This window comes from Salmo trutta, chromosome 27 (assembly GCF_901001165.1).
Source record: "Salmo trutta chromosome 27, fSalTru1.1, whole genome shotgun sequence".
Lineage (NCBI taxonomy): Eukaryota > Metazoa > Chordata > Actinopteri > Salmoniformes > Salmonidae > Salmo > Salmo trutta.
In genome coordinates this window covers 22,875,620-22,897,804 of record NC_042983.1, presented here as the reverse complement: position 1 = coordinate 22,897,804, position 22,185 = coordinate 22,875,620, and the positions used below count along the sequence as shown (strand labels likewise).

General features: G+C 42.5%; 1 protein-coding gene across 12 annotated transcripts in view; it reads right to left on the bottom strand.

Moving 5' to 3' along the window:
• The window catches only part of ncor2 (nuclear receptor corepressor 2), a 202,442-nt gene that overhangs the window by 133,310 nt on the left and 46,947 nt on the right, over positions 1-22,185 (bottom strand). For all 12 annotated transcript variants that reach the window (XM_029717277.1, XM_029717284.1, XM_029717287.1 and 9 more), the window contains exons 2-3: positions 5,314-5,509; positions 4,392-4,504 (exon numbers count right to left, since the gene is read on the bottom strand). In XM_029717277.1, coding sequence (XP_029573137.1) covers positions 4,392-4,504; positions 5,314-5,418 — 218 coding nt within the window. In that variant the 5' untranslated portion in view covers positions 5,419-5,509. The remainder of the gene's footprint in view (positions 1-4,391; positions 4,505-5,313; positions 5,510-22,185) is intronic.

The following is a 22,185-nucleotide window of genomic DNA, read 5'->3' as shown; positions in this document are numbered from 1 at the left end:
AGCCGACTTCGCCAAACGGGGGATGATTTAACAAAAGCGCATTTGCGATAAAAGCACAATCGTTGCACAACTGTACCGAACCATAAACATCAATGCCTTTCTTAAAATCAATACACAGAAGTATATATTTTTAAACCTGCATATTTAGCTAAAAGAAATCCAGGTTAGCAGGCAATATTAACCAGGTGAAATTGTGTCACTTCTCTTCCGTTCATTGCACGCAGAGTCAGGGTATATGCAACAGTTTGGGCCGCCTGGCTCGTTGCGAACTAATTTGCCAGAATTTTACGTAATTATGACATAACATTGAAGGTTGTGCAACGTAACAGGAATATTTAGAGTTATGGATGCCACCCGTTAGATAAAATACGGAACGGTTCCGTATTTCACTGAAAAAATAAACGTGATAGGTCGTTAATATGGTCGAATCCGGAAACTAAGGCTCGTGTTTCTGTGTGTTATTATGTTATAATTACCGTAAATTCCGGACTATAAGCCACAACCTTTTTCCCACGCTTTGAACCTCGCGGCTTAAACAATGACGCGGCTAATATACTGCTAAAAAAAATAAAGGGAACACTTAAAGAACACATCCTAGATCTGAATAAAATAAATAATCTTATTAAATACTTTTTTCTTTACATAGTTGAATGTGCTGACAACAAAATCACAAAAATAATCAATGGAAATTCAATTTATCAACCCATGGAGGTCTGGATTTGGAGTCACACTCAAAATTAAAGTGGAAAACCACACTACAGGCTGATCCAACTTTGATGTAATGTCCTTAAAACAAGTCAAAATGAGGATCAGTAGTGTGTGTGGCCTCCACGTGCCTGTATGACCTCCCTACAACGCCTGGGCATGCTCCTGATGAGGTGGCGGATGGTCTCCTGAGGGATCTCCTCCCAGACCTGGACTAAAGCATCCGCCAACTCCTGGACAGTCTGTGGTGCAACGTGGCGTTGGTGGATGGAGCGAGACATGATGTCCCAGATGTGCTCAATTGAATTCAGGTCTGGGGAACGGGTGGGCCAGTCCATAGCATCAATGCCTTCCTCTTGCAGGAACTGCTGACACACTCCAGCCACATGAGGTCTAGCATTGTCTTGCATTAGGAGGAACCCAGGGCCAACCGCACCAGCATATGGTCTCACAAGGGGTCTGAGGATCTCATCTCGGTACCTAATGGCAGTCAGGCTACCACTGGCGAGCACATGGAGGGCGGTGCGGCCCCCCAAAGAAATGCCACCCCACACCATGACTGACCCACTGCCAAACCGGTCATGCTGGAGGATGTTGCAGGCAGCAGAACGTTCTCACGGCGTCTCCAGACTCTGTCACGTCTGTCACGTGCTCAGTGTGAACCTGCTTTCATCTGTGAAGAGCACAGGGCGCCGGTGGCGAATTTGCCAATCTTGGTGTTCTCTGGCAAATGCCAAACGTCCTGCACTGTGTTGGGCTGTAAGCACAACTCCCACCTGTGGACGTCGGGCCCTCATACCACCCGCATGGAGTCTGTTTCTGACCGTTTGAGCAGACACATGCATATTTGTGGCCTGCTGGAGGTCATTTTGCAGGGCTCTGGCAGTGCTTCTCCTGCTCCTCCTTGCACAAAGGCGGAGGTAGCGGTCCTGCTTCTGGGTTGTTGCCCTCCTACGGCCTCCTCCACGTCTCCTGATGTACTGGCCTGTCTCCTGGTAGCGCCTCCATGCTCTGGACACTACCCTGACAGACACAGCAAACCTTCTTGCCACAGCTCGCATTGATGTGCCATCCTGGATGAGCTGCACTACCTGAGCCACTTGTGTGGGTTGTAGACTCCGTCTCATGCTACCACTAGAGTGAAATCACCGCCAGCATTCAAAGTGACCAAAACATCAGCCAGGAAGCATAGGAACTGAGAAGTGGTCTGTGGTCCCCACCTGCAGAACCACTCCTTTATTGGGGGTGTCTTGCTAATTGCCTATAATTTCCACCTGTTGTCTATTCCATTTGCACAACAGCATGTGAAATGTATTGTCAATCAGTGTTGCTTCCTAAGTGGACAGTTTGATTTCCCAGAAGTGTGATTGACTTGGAGTTACATTGTGTTGTTTAAGTGTTCCCTTTATTTTTTTGAGCAGTGTATATTAATTTTTCCCGCTTTCAATTTTTTTTTCTCCAAAAAAACACATTCTGTGACGTGCTCGGTTTTTGCCGGCATGAAGCTTTCATTAGACCAATGAAATTGCCAAACGGGTTAAGGTCAAACAACTTTTTTGTTTACTGTTTAGATTTAATCGAGCGCTCTCAAACTTCCCATCATTCTGATTACGGTAGTCATTTTGTCACCCTCATCATGGCAAAGACACGGAGAAATGCATATGATGCAGCTTTCAAGTTGAAGGCGATTGATCTGGCTGTTGGAAAAGGAAATAGAGCTGCTGCACGGGAGCTTGGTCTTAATGAGTTGATAAGACGTTGGAAACAGCAGCGTGAGGCATTGACTCAGTGCAAAAAAGACAACTAAAGCTTACTGCTAATTTTTTATTTTTTGTTACAAGCCGTGTTTCGTTAAAGCCTATTTATTTTTGTTACAAGCCGTGTTTCGTTAAAGCCTGTGTCAAGTTCATTTGTTTCAATGTACCGGTAGGTACCTGCGGCTTGTAGACATGTGCGGCTTATTTATGTTCCAAATAAATACAATTTAATTCAGGCTTATATTCAGGTGCGCTTAATAGTCCGGAAATTACGGTAAGTCTATGAACTGATAGAGCAGTCTGACTGAGCGATGGTAGGCAGCAGCAGGCTCGTAAGCATTCATTCAAAACAGCTCTTCGCAATGCATTGCACTGTTTATGACTTCAAGCCTGTCAACTCCCAAGATTAGGCTGGTGTAACCGATGTGAAATGGCTAGCTAGTTAGCCAGGTGTGTGCTAATAGCGTTTCAAACGTCACTCGCTCTGAGACTTGGAGTAGTTGTTTCCCTTGCTCTACATGGGTAACGCTGCTTCGAGGGTGGCTGTTGTCGATGTGTTCCTGGTTTGAGCCCAGGTAGGAGCGAGGAGAGGAACGGAAGCTATACTGTTACACTGGCAATACTAAAGTGCCTATAAGAACATCCAATAGTCAAAAAAAATTTACACGGCACATATTGCACTTTTACTTTCTTCTCCAACACTTTGTTTTTGCATTGTTTAAACCAAATTGAACATGTTTCATTATTTATTTGAGGCTAAATTGATTTTATTGATGTATTATATTAAGTTAAAATAAGTGTTCATTCAGTATTGTTGTAATTGTCATTATTACAAATACATTGTTAAAGAAATCGGCCGATTAATCGGTACCGGGCCTCCAATAATCGGTATCGGCGTTGACAAATCATAAATCGGCCGACCTCTAGCTGTAACGTAACAAAATGTGGAAAAAGGATACTTTCCGAAAGCACTGTATTTCCTGCATCAAATCCTCCCACGATACCATCCCCCATTTCTACTCTCCATGGACTTGAAATAAACCCCCCTAAAATGATTTTTCTAAATCTGGCAACCCTGTTTAGCTTTCGCGCTTGTATTTAGGGTGATGATCTGTGAGGTGATAACATTATTTGCTTTGTGATTTGTCAAAAACTGTAAACAACTTGTAAAAGTAATGTGCTCCGGATCCTGTGTATACTGTAACAAGTACATTGAAGATTTGTAATATGCTGAAAAATGGCCAAACTAAGTCCACATTTTTGGGGCATTGGGAGCAGCCATCTTTGACTTTGACTTTGTTTCTTTGCGTCTTATCCCAGAATGCCATTCACTAATTAGGGAGTTTTTGATTGTCAAACAAATATGGCTGCCATCAAAGAATTTAGCTGCTGTTAGCTTAGCTGACACATCTCTCTTTTCTAAACAATATTACGTCTCCCTTATGCTCACCAGAGATACATTGTAAACAAGTATAGATGTTAGATCGCTAACTTATGTTTAGTTTTTTGTAAGCGCAACCGTTTATTTAGAATGGTTTATGGAATGAATTTGGCTGTGGATGTGTTCCTTGTGATGCTTGGATGATGAAATTCACATTTATCTTTCACAATAAAATATAAAATTGAGTAATAAACTTGTGAAGATCTTTATTTCCCATCAGTACAAAACATTATTTAGATGCTTTTCAAACAACAATGCTGTTTAGATGCGTTTGTTGCATCATATGTTCTGTTGCTACTGGTCCAATCAGATATTTGCGATGCTACGCTGCAGGGACCACTCAACAATGATCACAAATATGTGATCGGAAGCGTCAAAGGGTTAAAAAGTGATTTAAGGTGATGAGCAAAGAAACCAGGGGGTCCTGGGTCCTGAGCGGGGGCAGATGGTGTGTGTTATGCCTAGTACAGTAGTAGATAGCTACGTACCTCTCATTCCCTGGCTGGAACTCGGACAGCAGAGAGGGCCGGCGGCGGTGGGGCTGAGCCAGGTGTGAGCTGTAGTCCCGAGAGTGAGGGTGGTAGTCCACCAGTCCCATATCCTGAAACACACACACAGCAACGCATGAGGAGAGCACACCAGAAATCTTCCGATCTGAGGCAAGTCTATGATAGCGTGTCTCTGTTTATTCACTCATTCTCTCGTTTTGTCTCTTCATCTAGCTCTTCCTTCCTGGTCATTACATTATCATCCTTTCTCTCCATTTAACTCACACATATGAGAGAGAGTGGCCATTCCTCTACACCTGTGCCTCTCTCACTGAGCTGAGGCTGACTGGACTAACTGTGGGTTGTGGACTGTCCATCTGCCGTCATCTCCTCCTCAACGTGATGACAAGTGGGAGTGGAGGGATTAACAAGCAGGGGCAGCTGTGGGGATCCTGGGTAACCCTAGGATTCCCTCCTTACAACAGAGAGAAACTCACACCGACACAGGACATCAAGCCACGAGATGAACCTACTTACTAGCTAGGGGCCTCTTCTGGGAAGACATATCCCTCTGACCCGTTCAAAAAACAGTCATGGCGATTAAGAAATGAGGGAAGACATTTGGGCATAATGGAGAAACCTAGAAAATGATTCCACCATGAAAACATGAACTTTCAATTCAAACATCTAATAAGGGAGCAGGTTCTAGGGCGGCATATCCTTTGTGTGCATAACAGTGTAGCCGCAACAGTGTAGTTACTCAGTGCAGGATAATTCTGTTGACAAAATTACAGCTAACCTAAGGGAGCCGGGGTAACATCTACATGTAAATCATTATACACTGAGTTTTCATGTGAAGGCGCTTAAGTACCAGTGTTCCTGTCTCCAGCTAGTTTGGTCCAGGGTTTCCCAGGGCTCTTACCGTGTGTGCCCGTGCCAGCTGCAGCGGTAGACTGGCAGGGTTTGGCAGGTGGCGGATGTCCACAGCCCTCCGGCCCTGGGGCACGGACTGGGGGTGGGAGGACATGCTGGTGCGGCCGCTTCCTCTACAGACAGGATGTTGGTGGGGCTGCAGAGCAGGCGCGGTACATCATGGGTTTGGTCCTGTAGACAGCGACCTGTAGGGAGAAGAGAACGGCATGATGAGAAACTAGTCACATACAAGTCAGGACAGTTCTCTAACCCAAATCAAGCCAGTTTGAAGTCTTACGTCCTATCAGGGTTTTGGTAGTCTTAGGCACGGATATCAGCTTTCTGCAGAACAATAATAATCCTTCTCGCTGTATGTAGACTGAGAAGGGTTAAATGCTATTTGGCCACCAGCTCTTTTGGACCAGTTAGAGATGAATGTGTCAGTGCATCCTGGATATAAGAGTGTCAGCACCTCTCGCCAGCATCTGCTAGCATTTCCACTGTTCCTGATGGAGGGGGACTCAGATCTTGCACCTGCTTGGCCGGATACTTGGCTCCCTGGACCTGCCTGCCTACACACTGAATGGCCTTCTGTCCCTCGCACTGGAGGAGTTATGTCTATGAAAAACTAGGCAAAGTCAAAATACTAGTTGATAACCTAATGCCCAGGGTTTAACAGGGAAATAATTACACTATGCTAAGTATGGATGTTCCAACACCAATTAAGTTTTAACGCCAAGGACATATCACCAAAACGGCAGCGAGTGCACTTCTAGTGTGGTTGAGAGATGGATTCAAAATGGAGTGATACGACGAGTGCTCTGTGCTGTTTGAGTAGGCTTCTCCCCCACAACCACTTTGGAAAAGCTCATGGACAAGATCTCCTAACCTTCACGGTGATGAAGAAATTAAAATAAAAGGAGTGGGAAGAGAGAGGCATAATCCTCTTACTGTTTTCATGCCGATTACAATACACATTAATGAGAGAAAATAGATTGCTATAAAACACAGCAGCATATATCCTATAAAGAGATTTTTTGAAGCGGTGAGTGTTTACAGTACCAGATCCCCTGGAGTTGAGCTGGGCGATATGGACAAAAAGCCATATTGCAGTAATTGCCTGAATTGATGCGCTAACCTGGGTTGCCATGTCTGCGGTTTTCCCGCAATTGGGCTACTTTGAAAACAATATCACGGGTGTAAATGTATTGGTCGCGGGTTGTGGGTTTTTGGGCTACTTCTAAGTTGCACTGCGGCCGCCATGGCATGTATCTATTTCACTGTGTCCTGCTGCTGACTATCAGGCAATGAGGCAGGCTGTTGCTGAGTGAGTGAGTGGTGGGGAGGGCAGGGGGTGTTCGTGTTGAAAGAGCACTGCAGCATGCAGCTTAGTCCACTATTGACTGAGTCACATGAGTGAGAGAAGACAGAGCATCACGTGCGCACGTCATGACAACTTTTTACCAGTTGTAGGTCGGCTATTTAACTTGACATTATGCGCAAGTGGACATTTGAAATGGAAGTTATGTAACTCCGTCGTGTGCTTCTATTATGGGGAAAAATCCTCAATGAAGCTGACATTAAATGTGGAGAATGATACATTTGCATCTGTTGGCCATCAAGTAGTCTATAATTGTATATGCTAATTTGATACAATAAATATATGATGAAATTACAATATCACTGGAGATTTTGCAAATCAAATGGGTCACTTGTGTAGCCTACCTGGAGCTGGCAAACGTTTTAAAAATACGCTATAACTTCAGTGTATTGTTGTTGTAGCCTTGTGTTATTACGCAATTATTAATGGCCAAGTTTAGTTAATTAAATTTGAAGTTGTTGACAAGCATATTCAGTTCATATACAGTACAAGTCAAACATTTGACACACCTACTCATTCAAGGGTTTTTATTTTTACTATTTTCTACATTGTATAATAATACTGCAGACATCAAAACTAGGAAATAACACATATGGAATCATGTAATAAACAAAAAAGTGTGAAACAAATCAAATATATTATATATTTGAGATTCTTCAAAGTAGCCAACCTTTGCCTTGATGACAGCTTTGCACACTCTTGGCATTCTCTCAACCAGCTTCATGAGGTAGTCACCTGGAACGCATTTCAATTAACAGGTGCGTCTTGTTAAAAGTTACTTTGTGGAATTTCTTTCCTTAACGCGTTTGAGCCAATCAGTTGTGTTGTGACAAGAAAGGGCTATCTTCTGTATACCACCCCTATTTGGTAAAAGACCAAGTCCATATTATGGCAAGATCAGCTCAAATAACCAAAGAGAAATGACAGTCCATTATTACTTTAAGACATGGTCAGTCAATCCGGAAAATTCCTCAAGTGCAGTCACAAAATACATCTAGTGCTATGAAGAAACTGGCTCTCGTGAGGACCGCCACAGGAAAGGAAGACCCAGATTTACCTCTGCTGCAGAGGATAAGTTCATTAGAGTTACCAGCCTCAGAAATTGCAGCCCAAATAAATGCTTCACAGAGTTCAAGTAATAGATACATAAACATCAACTGTTCAGAGGAGACTGCGTGAAAAAGGCCTTCATGATCGATTGCTGCAAAGAAACCACTACTAAAGGACACATAAGAAGAAGAAATATGCTTGGGCCAAGAAACACGAACAATGGACATTAGATCGGTGGAAATCTGTCCTTTGGTCTGATGAGTCCAAATTTGAGATTTTTGGTTCCAACCGGTGTGTGTCTGTGAGACACAGTAGGTGAACGGATGATCTCCGCATATGTAGTTCCCACAGTGAAGCCCGAGTGGCGCAGCGGTCTAAGGCACTGCATCTCAGTGAAAGAGGCATCACTGCAGTCCCTGGTTCAAATTGAGGCTGCATCACATCCGGTAGTGATTGGGAGTCCCATAGGGCGGCGCACAATTGGCCCAGCGTCGTCTGGGTTTGGCCGTCATTGTAAATAAGAATTTGTTCTTAACTGTAAATAAAGGTTAAATTAAAAAAATTATAAATAAAATCTAGTTTGCGCTTAGTGGGACTATCATTTGTTTTTCAGCAGGACAATGACCCAACACACCTCCAGGCTGTGCAAGGGCTATTTGACCAAGAAGGAGAGTGATGGAGTGCTGCATAAAATGACCTGGCCTCCACAATCACCCAACCTCAACCCAATTGAGATGGTTTGGGATGAGTTGGACCGCAGAGTGAAGAAAAAGCAGCCAACAAGTGCTTGGCATATGTGGGAACTCCTTCAAGACTGTTAGAAAAGCATTCCAGGTGAAGCTGGTTGAGAGAATGCCAAGACTGTGCAAAGCTGTCATCAAGACAAAGTGTGGCTACTTTGAAGAATCTCAAATATAAAACATATTTTGTTTTATATTTAAGATTTGTTTAACACTTCTTTTGGTTACTACATGATTCCATGTGTTATTTCATAGTTTTGATGTCGTCATTTATTCTACAATGTAGAACATTGAAAACATATTAAGAAAAACCCTTGAATAAATAGGTGTCCAAACCTTTGACTGGTACTGTATATATAATTAATATTTAATTCAGTGATTGAAATTATGACCCCTTCCTCAGTAGCCTATTCCAGCAGGCTATTGGGAAAAACAAGCACTTCTTGTCTCGAAATTGCCAAGCTATTCATGTTGAATAAATGATTCTGTTAATTTGAGCTAAGCAAGATTCTAACTCGTTCAGTTTACATCTTGCCTAGGCTACTATAGACTATCTGAATTAAGATGTAGGCAAATCAGGGGCTACAGGCTATCTGCATCTATCTAAGCAAACCATGGAAAAGTTTAATTACAATCATGAACCCAGATTTCAGTATGTAGCCTATGCCTATTGAGATGTCAAGTCAATCTCGCAAATGGGCCATTTATAACTGTTTCTAGTGATAACATCTTGTTCGTGATAGCCATCTACCACGGCTAACTGCTGTATCCAGACACTCCGTGTTGCGTCATGCTAATGAACAGCCTTATGCCAAGGTATATTGGTCATATATCGTACCCTCTCATGCCTTATTGCTTAATCATAGCAGTCAAATGAGTTAAATCAACATCCACCGATGGGAAATTATTTGGCGAGTTCTCTCTTGCAACATTCAAATTTGTTTATTACTTGATGTCGCAATAATTATTGCTTCTAATGTCATTAGTTACGTTGATATTCCTTAATTGTCTCAATAGCGTTATGGAAAAAGGGTTTATTGTATAAATGTGGCAACTCTTGCTGTGGGAAAAAAATGTACACTAGTTTTCAGGCCTTCTGGGCGGGTTTTGAGTGGTCATGATTGGCTAGACCTGGCATCCCTGGCGCTAACGATAAATGGAACGATAAGTTTATACCATTAATGTGCACCACCGTTTTTTAAATTATCCTGTAACCACAACTAGTTTGATGGTTGTAGCCATCAATTGCCCCATTAACAATTACCCCTATTAGCAAACCTATTTCATTTCCAACTGAATATTTCTCTAGTATAGGCTACTTATCATAATGAACAATGTCAGCAAAATGCCTGCAAAAAGTGATCGGTATGGTCGGTGTCGATCATTTTTGGTGTATCGTCCCTGCTCTACCCTGCAGTCAAGGATTTTGTTTGATTTTACAAAGCAGAGAGGTCATTGGATTTAAGCGAACTAGTGGTTAATTTGAAACAATCCTTATCAATAACCTAAATGTCTCAAATACGTGGCTGGGTGGTTATAAAAGATGGCAGAATAGAGTGAATGGAGTGAAACGAAACCGAAAGATCACTTCTAGATTCAGACATTCACACACACAAAACACTGTATTTTGATAGTAGCAGAGACTGGGAGTAGGATACTCATTACATGTGACCTGTGACTCTTGCCAAAATAGGCATTAGGACCCTTGCCATTTCTCTGGGCCTCTGAGGAATGAAGACCCTGGTAGCTCATGTTTCACCACTGCTCTGCAGTCTACACATGGAGGGACAGTGTGTATGGCTGCCAGCACTATGGCCTAACATGATGTGATGCTACAGTGCATTGGCTTTGAGCAACCACCCAAACCAGATCTCTCTCGCCCTCGCATAGATACTACTAGGCCTAAAGAGTAGCAGCTGTAGATCTGAAAACAGTACAATATCACTTCCCAGTAGTCAAGTCATCAGGAAACCCTGCTCCAACCTGCTATGCCTAGGCAATATCAGTTCTCCATTTCAGTTTCATCTTACTTTATGAAATAAATGCTACACAGACAATTGAATAACATACAGTAAGCTATAACAGAGGTCATCTTCAGTTAGCTGATTAAAAAAAATCTGTCCAAAAAGTTTCAGAACCATAAAGCACAGAGCACAGGATTATCTATGAGGGACGGGTCAAAAACAAACAATGTACCAGCCTCATTATTAACTCAGCAAAAAAAGAAACATCTCACTGTCAACTGCGTTTATTTTCAGCAAACTTAACATGTGTAAATATTTGTACGAACTTAAGATTCAACAACTGAGACAAACTGAACAAGTTCCACAGACATGTGACTAACAGAAATAGAATAATGTGTCCCTGAACAGGGGGGGGGGTCAAAATCAAAAGTAACAGTGAGTATCAGGTGTGGCCACCAGCTGCAATAAATACTGCAGTGCATCTCCTCCTCATGGACTGCACCAGATTTGCCAGTTCTTGCTGTGAGATGTTACCCCACTCTTCCACCAAGGCACCTACAAGTTCCCGGACATTTCTGGGGAGAATGGCCCTAGCCCTCACCCTCCGATCCAACAGGTCCCAGACGTGCTGAATGGGATTGAGATCCGGGCTCTTCGCTGGCCATGGCAAAACACTGACATTCCTGTCTTGAAGGAAAGCACGCACAGAACAAGCAGTATGGCTGGTGGCATTGTCATGCTGGAGGGTCATGTCAGGATGAGCCTGCAGGAAGTGTACCACATCAGGGAGGAGGATGTCTTCCCGGTAACGCACAGTGTTGAAATTGCCTGCAATGACAACAAGCTCAGTCCGATGATGCTGTGACACACAGCCAAAGACCATGACAGACCCTCCACTTCCAAATCGATCTCGCTCCAGGGTACAGGCCTCGTGTAACGCTCATTCCTTCGACGATAAACGTGAATCTGACCATCACCCCTGGTGAGACAAAACCACGACTCGTCAGTGAAGAGCACTTTTTATCAGTCCTGTCTGGTCCAGTAACGTTGGGGTTGTGCCAATAGGCGCCGTTGTTGCCGGTGATGTCTGCTGAGGACCTGCTTTACAACAGGCCTACAAGCCCTCAGTCCAGCCTTTCTCAACCTATTGCAGACAGTCTGAGCACTGATGGAGGGATTGTGCATTCCTGGTGTAACTCGGGCAGTTGTTGTTGCCATCCTGTACCTATCCCGCAGGTGAGATGTTCGGATGTGCTGATCCTGTGCAGGTGCTGTTACACGAGGTCTGCCACTGCGAGGACGATCAGCTGTCTGTCCTGTCTCAGGCGTCTCACAGTATGGACATTGCAATGTATTGCCCTGGCCACATCTGCAGTCCTCATGCCTCCTTGCAGCATGCCTAAGGCACGTTCACACAGAGGAGCAGGGACCCTGGGATTCTTTCTTTTGGCGTTTTTCAGTCAGTAGAAAGAGTCAGTAGAAAGGCCTCTTTAGTGTCCTAAGTTTTCATAACTGTGACCTGAATTGCCTATGTCTGTAAGCTGTCAGTGTCTTAATGACCATTCCACAGGTGCATGTTCATTAATTGTTTATGGTTCATTGAACAAGCATGGGAAACAGTGTTTAAACCCTTTACAATGAAGATCTGTGAAGTTATTTGGATTTTTACTAATTATCTTTGAAAGACAGGGTCCTGAAAAAGGGACGTTTATGTTTTTTTGCTGAGTTTATATGACTTCTCATTATGCCCATGCTGCTATCTCCCTGACTTTCACCATTTATGACACATTGGGAAAATCTTAAATGGATACTGCTCGCATCCTCTCTCCTCGCCTCCTTTTCAACACCCATTGGATGAGAACGATGGGGTTGGGCAGTATACAGATTACCATACCGTGCCATCCCGGGATATACGGTATTACAGGTAGTGCACACAAGGGGTGCTATTTTTTTTTCACGCATAAAAAAAGCCCCAAAAACGTCACTTACCAGAATGCTAACAAAATGCTAACAAATACTAGTGAATTCTCATTGTAGATGCAAGGTGAATGCAAAACAAGCACATACATTTTACATTTTTGTCATTTAGCAGACGCTCTTATCCAGAGCGACTTACAGTAGTGAATGCATACATTTCATTTCATGCATTTTTTTAAATGTTCTTTTGTACTGGCCCCCCGTGGGAATCGAACCCACAACCCTGGTGTTGCACACACCATGCACTACCAACTGAGCCACAGGGAAGACATACAGACATTTACTACTAGGTCAGACAACCCAGCTCATAAAGTTACGCAAGTATCTGAAAACACAGTTAACAGGACGCACAAAACAAATATTAGGCAGTGGTGAAAAAAGTACCCAATTGTCATACTTGAGTAAAAGTTAAGATACCTTGATAGAAAATGACTAAAGTAAACATGAAAGTCACCCAGCAAAATAAAAGTAAAATTCTAAAAGTATTTGGTTTTAATTATACTTAAGTATCAAAATTAAATGTAATTGATTAAATATACGTAAGTGTCAAAAGTATAAATCAATTCAAATTCCTTATATTAAGCAAACCAGACTGCACAATTGTATTGTTTTTTAAATGTACAGATAGCCAGGGGCACACTCCAACACCCAGACATAATTTACAAACAAAGCATTTGTGTTTAGTTAGACAGCAGGGATGACCAGAGATGTTCACTTTAAGCGTGAATTGGACCATTTTCCTGCTCTGCTAAGCATTCAAGGTTGTCAGGGAAAATGTATTGAGTAAAAAGGACATCATTTTCTTCAGGAATGTAGTGGAGTAAAATTAAAAGTTGTCAAAAATATAAAAAGTAATGTACAAGTACCCCAAAACCTACTCAAGTAGTTAAAGTACACCACTGGCAGCAGGGATCTTAATCCAGGAGGGGGATTGTCTCCTGCTGTTACCAAGAAGTTTGATCTTGCAAACTAATGTTCGCCACCTAGCTAACATTAGCAAGTTAGCAAAACCCAGCTGGAGAAAATGTATTTGAGATTGTTAACTTAAATAGTTATAAGATAAATAGCTGGCAAACATTAGTAGTGAATTGCATACACGTGTAACTTGATGACCTCACTTAAATTACGCTGCAAGAGTGACGCACCTCAAGAATCTCCCATTTTGCTCATTGTGCTTCTTTGCAAACAAACACACGTGACCGGCTCAAACCGCTGTTTTGGGAAACAAGTACCGGTAAGCATCATAATGTAAAAGCTCCATAATGAAAAATGATCTAGCGGGTGATCTGCTTTATCTATTACCTAGTGCACAAGTTGACTGCAGGTATTTATTTAAAAAGTACTAATATTCAAAACTCAAAAAACATCACTTACAAGTACTAAGGAATCATCATCATAGACAAAGCTAACTAATGCTAACTAGCACACTGAACATTTTGTACAGTTTCTGCCCTAAACTACACAAGCATATAAAGTAACTCAAAAACGCTACTCACAGTTTGATGCACACACAAAACAAATATTAGTCAGCAAGTCTCTTGATCCAGGAGGGGATTCTCTGCTGTTACCAAGCAAATGCTTGATTTTGGATGAAGCTAACCACTTAGCTAACTAGCTACTAAATTAGAAAACCAAATGTACAACTGTAGAGCATTTAGCACATTTTAGACAGTTAACTTAATTGTTATAAGATATCTAGCTGGAAAACATTGTTGTAAATTTTATACAAAAATTAGATAACTTGGTGCCTGCTGCACGACAGTGAGTGACTCACAATGCTCCGGTCTCTTGTCGTTGTGTGCTTGTAAACAAACACCACGTGACAGGAAACTACCATGAGCAACATCATGTTCTTTATCTACTAACGTATGGCACAAGTTGACTGCAGGTATTTACTTAAAAAATAACTACAAATATTCAAAATTATTTTTAAAAAACTTTAAAGAAATAGTTTCAACGGTATACAAGTTATTGAAAAACCACCCCGTGGCTTTTTCCAAATATCCCATTATACAGTATATACGGTATTCCGTCCAAGCCTACAGAAAGCCAGAGGTCCCTGCCCTTTAACCTTCTCCTCCAAATGGGTTTTGCGGAAGCGAGGAGAGAGGACGTGAGGAGTATGCAATTGAGCTTCTCCTAATGAGGAGCAATATCTGGCCTTCCTTCCTGTCTCACTATCTGCCACACAGTTTCATTTGATTTCACAGTCACGCAGCAGCACGAAACCCTGAGCGTGGTTCTGCTAGTGAGGAACAGTGGGGCTTTATGCACACACTGAGATGCCATGAGACGAGACAGGCACACAGCGGTCTCACACCAGTCTCCTGGTGCCTCACTCACTCTAACTGGCATAACACATAGATCAATCTCCAAACAGATACTTGAAGCATTACAAGCAACATCTGCAAAGTCCCATTCTCAAAGACCCAAGTATTTATAATTATCTTATGATCACACCTGCAAAGCTTGAATACATTTTTATTTTAAAAATGTAAAAATGTATTCCCAGCCGCCTTCCCCGCAGGAGGCCTTTTGCCTCTTTGTAGGCCGTAATTACTCTTGGACAATGTATTGGATTATAGGCAGTAATGTTATTAACCTAGATAATACAAAAAAAATCCTAATATCCATATAAATACTGGAAACAAACATTTCAACACTATCTTTTTGTTACATTTTAGAATGAATATGAGCAACAGCCTCTTTTTATGAGACTGGCTATATCAGTGGTGTCACGATACCAATATTTTACTAATGATTTTATACCAGGCCAAGTATCATATCACGAAATCAAGTAAAATCGCGAAATCACGGGGGGGGGGGTGTTACGTGGCCTAGCGTCCTGTTCACCCCTTCCCCCCGACACTTGTTCCCATGGCCGATTAATTAGGGCCGATTTGAAGTTTTCATAATAATCTGTATTTTTGGACACTGATTACATTGCATTCCAAGAGGAAACTGCGTGGCAGGCTGACCACCTGTTATGCGAGGGCAGCAAGGAGCCAAGGTAAGTTGCTAGCTAATATTAAACATCTTATAAAAAACGATCAATCTTCACATAATCACTAGTTAACTACACATGGTTGATGATATTACCAGGTTAACTAGCTTGTCCAGCGTTGCATATAATCAATGCAGTGCCTGTTAATTTATCATCGAATGAATCACAGCCTACTTTGCCAAACGGGGGATGATTTAACAAAAGCACATTCACGAAAAATGCACAATCATTGCACGAATGTACCTAACCATAAACATCAATGGCTTTCTTAAAATCAATACACAGAAGTATATATTTTTTAAACCTATTTCACTGAAAGAATAAACGTTTTGTTTTCACCATATTAATGACCTAAGTCTCGTATTTCTGTGTGTTATTGTATTATAATTAAGCCTATGATTTGATATTTGATAGAGCAGTCTGACTGAGCGGTGGTAGGCAGCAGCAGGTACGTAAGCGTTCATTCAAACTTTCATGCGTTTGCCAGCAGCAATTAGCAATGCTTGAAGCACAGCGCTGTTTATGACTTCAAACCTATCAACTCCTGAGATTAGGCTGGCAAAACTAAGTACCTATTAGAACATCCAATAGTCAAAGGTATATGGAATACAAATGGTATACAGACAAATAGTCGACGCGTCATAATTCCTATAATAACAACAAACCTAAAACTTCTTAACTGGGAATATTGAACCATCAGCTTTCAAATGTTATGAGCAAGGAACTTAAACGTTAGCTTTTTTACATGGCACATATTGCACTTTTACTTTCTTTTCCAACACTGTGTTTTGTATTATTTAAAACAAAATGAGCATGTTACATTATTTATTTGAGACCAAATAGATTTTGTGTATTATAATACGTTAAAATAAAAATGTTCAATGTTCAATCTGTATTGTTGTAATTGTCATTATTACAAATAAATAAAATAGACACACACACACACAGACACACACAAATATGCACACATATAAATATACATACATACATACATACCACACACACACAGTTGAAGTCAGAAGTTTACGTACACCTTAGTCAAATACATTTAAACTCAGTTTTTCACAATTCCTGACATTTAATCCAAAGAAAACATTCCCTGTCTTAAGTCAGTTAGGATCACCACTTTATTTTAAGAATATTAAATGTCAGAATAATAGTAGAGAGAAGGATTTATTTCAGCTTTCATTTCTTTCATCACATTCCCAGTGGGTCAGAAGTTTACATACACTCAATTAGTATTTGGTAGCATTGCCTTTAAATTGTTAAACTTGGGTCAAACATTTCAGGTAGCCTTCCACAAGCTTCCCCACAATAAGTTGGATGAATTTTGGCCCATTCCTCCTGACAGAGCTGGTGTAACTGAGTCAGGTTTGTAGGCCTCCTTGCTCGCACACAATTTTTCAGTTCTGCCCACAAATGATCTATAGGATTGAGGTCAGGGCTTTGTGGTGGCCACTCCAATACCTTGACTTTGTTGTCCTTAAGCCATTTTGCCACAACTGTGGAAGTATGCTTGGGGTCATTGTCCATTTGGAAGACCCATTTACGACCAAGCATTAAATTCCTGACTGATGTCTTGAGATGTTGCTTCAATATATCCACATAATTTTCCACCCTCATGATGCCATCTATTTTGTGAAGTGCACCAGTCCATCCTGCAGCAAAGCACCCCCACAACATGATGCTGCCACCCCCGTGCTTCACGGTTGGGATGGTGTTCTTCGGCTTGCAAGCCTCCCCTTTTTTCCTCCAAACAAACAATGGTCATTATTGCCAAATAGTTATATTTTCATGGCTACAGACGTGAGTGCTACGGGTCGGTAGTCATTTAGGCAGGTTACCTTCTTGTGCACAGGGACTATGGTGGTCTGCCTAAAATATGTTGGTATTACAGACTCCGACAGGGAGAGGTTGAAAATGTCAGTGAAGACACTTGCCAGTTGGTCAGTGCATGCTCGCAGAATACGTCCTGGTAATCCGTCTGGCCCTGTGGCCTTGTGAATGTTGACCTGTTTAAAGGTCTTACTAACATCAGCTGCGCAGAGCGTGATAACACAGTCATCTGTAACAGCTGGTGTTCTCATGCATGTTTCAGTGTTATTTGCCTCGAAGCAAGCATAGAAGTAGTTTAGCGCATCTGGTAGGCTCGTGTCACTGGGGATGTAATGGTTTGCAAGCCCTGCCACATCCGACGAGCGTCAGAGCCGGTGTGGTTCGATTCCATCTTAGTCCTGTATTGATGCTTTGCCTGTTTGATGATTCGTCGGAGGGCATAACGGGATATCTTATAAGCTTCCGGGTTAGAGTCCCGCTCCTTGAAAGCGGCAGCTCTAGCCTTTAGCTCAGTGTGGATGTTAACTGTAATCCATGGCCTCTGGTTGGGGTATGTACGTGCGGTCAATGTGGGGACGACGTCATCGATACACATTGATGAAGCCAGTGACTGATGTGGTGTACTCCTCAATGCCGGAAGAAATCAGAAGAATCCCTGAACATTTTCAAGTCTGTGCTAGCAAAACAGTCCTGTAGCTTAGCATCTGCTTCATCTGACACTGGCGTTTTCAGATTGAATTTTTGCTTGTAAGCAGGAATCAGGAGGACAGAATTATGGTCAGATTTGCCAAATCGCGTCTTTGTGTGTGGAGTAAAGGATGCACATTTAACATGTTGATAGAAATGTGGTAAAATGGATTTAAGTTTCCCTGCATTAAAGTCCCCGGCCACTAGGAGCACCGTCTCTGGATGAGCGTTTTCCTGTTTGCTTAGTGCCAGCAGCGGTCTGTGGTGGTACGTAGACAGCTACGAAAAATACAAATGAAAACTAAGTAGATAGAGTATATCATGATAAGCTGTAGACCACACTACCTCAGGCAAGCAAAACCTCGAGACTTCCTTAGATATCATGCACCAGCTGTTGTTTAAATATATACATCGTTCCCCCCCCCGTCTTACAAGACGCCGCTGTTCTATCCTGCCAGTGCAGCGTATAACCAGCCATAGGTCGTCAATTTTATTTTCCAATGATTGCATGTTAGCTAGTAGAACGGAAAGCAGTGGGGGTTTATTCGATCGCCTGCGAATTCTCAGAAGGCAGCCTGACCTCTGTCCTCTTTTTCGCATCATTCTCTTCATGCAAATGACAAGGACTTTGGCCTGTTCCCAGGAAAGCAGTATGTCTTTCACGCCGGGCTCTTCGGACTTGTTAAAGGAAAAATAGCTTCTGCCAGTTCGTGGTGAGTAAACACTGTTCTGATGTCCAGAAGTTATTTATTTTCGGTCATCAGAGACGGTAGCAGCAACATTATGTACAGAATAAGTTAAAAAAAATAAGTTGCCAAAACACATTTGGTTAGGAGCAAGTAAAAAGCCATCTTCTCCGGCGCCATGATACATCTTAGGTCTGACGCTACAGGCTTGGCACCCCTGTATTTGGGAAGTTTCTCCCATTCTTCTCTGCAGATCCTCTCAAACTCTGTAAGGTTGGATGGGGAGCGTCGCTGCACAGCTAATTTCAGGTCTCTCCAGAGATGTTTGATTGTGTTCAAGTTCAGGCTCTGGCTGGGCCAATCAAGGACATTCAGAGATTTACATTTACATTTTTACATCTTAGTCATTTAGCAGACGCTCTTATCCAGAGCGACTTACAGTACTGAATGCATACATTTCATTTCATGCATTTTAATTTTTTTTGTACTGGCCCCCCGTGGGAATCGAACCCACAACCCTGGCGTTGCACACACCATGCTCTACCAACTGAGCCACAGGGAAGACCGTTCTGAAGCCACCCCTGTGTAGTCTATCTTGTTTGCTTAGGGTCGTTGTCCTGTTGGAAGGTGAACCTTGGCCCCAGTCGGAGGTCCTGAGCGCTCTGGAGCAGATTTTCATCAAGGATCTCTCTGTACTTTGCTGGTTCATCGTTCCCTCAATCCTGACTAGCCTCCCAGTCCCTGCCACTGGAAAAACATCCCGACAGCATGATGCTGCCACCACCATGCTTTCCTGTAGGGATGGTGCCAGGTTTCCTCCAGACGTGACGATTGGCATTCAGGCCAAAGAGTTCAATCTTGGTTTCATCAGAGCAGAGAATCTTGTTTCTCATGGTCTGAGAGTCCTTTAGGTGCCTTTTGGCAAACTCCAAGCGGGCTGCCAGGTGCCTTTTATTGAAGAGTGGCTTTAGTCTGGCCACTCTACCATAAAGGCCTGATTGGTGGAGTGCTGTTGAGATGGTTGTCCTTCTGAAATGTTCTCCCATCTCCACAGAGGAACTCTGAAGCTCTGTCAGTGGCCATCGGGTTCATGGTCACCTCCCTGACCATGGCCTTTCTCCAATTGCTCAGTTTGGCCGGGGGCGGCCAGCTCTAGGTAGAGTCTTGGTTGTTCCAAACTTCTTCCATTTAAGAATGATGGAGGCCACTGTGTTCCAGGGGACCTTCAATACTGCAGAGATTTGTTGGTACCCTTCCCCAGATCTGTGCCTCGACACAATCCTGTCTCGGAGCTCTACGGACAATTGCTTCGACTTCATGGCTTGGTTTTTGCTCTGACATGCACTGTCAACTGTGGGACCTTATATAGACAGGTGTGTGCCTTTCCAAATCATGTCCAATCAATTGCATTTACCACAGGTGGACTCCAAACAAGTTGTAGAAACATTTCAAGGATGATCAATGGAAACAGGATGCCCCTGAGCTCAATTTCGAGTCTCATAGCAAAGGGTCTGAACACTTATGTAAATTAGTTTCGTTTTTTTCTACCTGCCGCCCCAGGTAGCCTACAGTGGTTCCTCCTTTAAAAGTTGCGTCATACCACGGCACACCCTGCGTGCTGCTGCAGCATTCTGTGGCACGTCATTTAGTTCTCAGCCATTTCTTCTGTTACTGCAAGTTATTGCTAGTTTGACCATCAGAGGGCATCTTTGACAAGCATTTGATAGTATTCCTTATTGGCATTACCAGAGAACTTAAAACTTTTTTTGTAATAACATAGTATATGGGATTGATTTTAAGAAATTTGGCTTAATTAATTGATTTAATATTATGGTGATTCCATTCAAAGAAAAATTGTCTGTTTGTAAATTCCGACCGTTTCGCTCTCGGAGCGCACACTGAACGTTCGGGATGAGGAGTAGGGTTGATTTGAGCGTTCTGGCCTTACAACGGCAGTCAAGCACCCAAGCTAACGTTGGCTAGCTACTTCCAGACATAAATGAGACCACTCTGACCATTTTACTCGGCCTAGCAGAGCTAGTACGGCTATTTTTATGTTAACCATGTTGGTGACTGTAAATCTGCTGCTGGAAACAATTTAATTGCGCTTTTTTTCCGCTGTTTACTGACACCGGACATATTCAACGGGTGTTGAGCACTCGTAAAGTAATTTATTCTGCACTCTGGTACACTCAGACGAGAGTGCTCTGAAATCCGTGTAGATAGTAGGCTGGGCACACTACATTTTTAACAACGTTCTTTTCTGCTAAAAACTAGTTCATTGCATCCGCCATGGAGCCCAGTTTCATAATATGACCATATTTCCCAACTGCTTGCCATCGTTTTGAAGTAATTGTGGGGGGAAAAAACAGGCCTTATTTCAGTGCATTAGTTCTATTAAGCACCGTGGCACCAACTCGCCTTCCGAACATTCTATTCCCATCTTATTGTTCAACGTCACAATGCCTGCTTCGCTATTGTTGGCAATGAGACCTGCTCACATTGTTTTATAGTTAAAATGTAAACAACAAAATGTAAACAAAAAAATTATATTTGAACTCTGCGGTCTTCCCATTGTTTCCTATGGGGGAAAAATAGGCATGTCTGTCTATTTCGCCAAATATCCCGCAATGTGTATATTTAGATTTCTTTCAAGTCGGGTGTAACCGGTGTGAAATGGCTAGCTAGTTAGCGGGGTGCGCGCTAATAGCGTTTGAAATCGGTGACGTCGCTCGCTCTGAGACCTTGAAGTAGTTGTTACCCATTGCTCCACAAAAGCCGCAGAGCAAGGGGAACGATGTTTCAAGGGTGGCTGTTGTCTGTGTGTGCAGAGGGTCCCTGGTTCGAGCCCAGTTAGGGGCGAAGAGAGGGACGGAAGCAAAACTGTTACAAGGGCACCATTTTAAAAATCAGGAGAATCTCCTCTTTGTAATTATTTAAGTCTGGGCAGTGAGCTCATTTGTCATCGATCGCTAGACAAGAAATAGTCCGAAGTTATACTTTTTTCCCTACTTTTTCATTACACAGACATAAGCACAGTTGACACCATCGAGGTGCGGATGTTTACTTTCTACACAAGTTTTTTTTCTTCTCCAGTTTCGTCCGACGAAAGGATTGTGGTAAATTAAAAAAGGGATACATTTATGAAATTCTAAGCATCACTCCAGTCAAAACAGGCGCTGCGAACATTCGATTCCATTCATTTGCTATGGGCTCGCACTAGTGTTCCAGTTTAGCTAACGTTCTTAAGATGTTTTTCAGCCTTGGGTGAATTTTCACTCGTTCTATTGTCCAGCCTATTGATAACCAGAGTGAATTGGCGAAAGCACCCGAATGTCCATTGAGAAAGCACAATGACGATACCATTTAGCTAAGCTAAGAATGACGAGAATAATCAAGTCAATAAACGTTGGGTAGTTAGATAGCCTATAGTTAAAATACTGGCAAGTTTGATGTATAACTACTAATGTTAGGTAGCTAGCTAGCATATCATTACAGCAGTATGTACTGGTATGTGGTTTGTAAGGACAGCGTAACTAACAAATTGTCAGCCAACA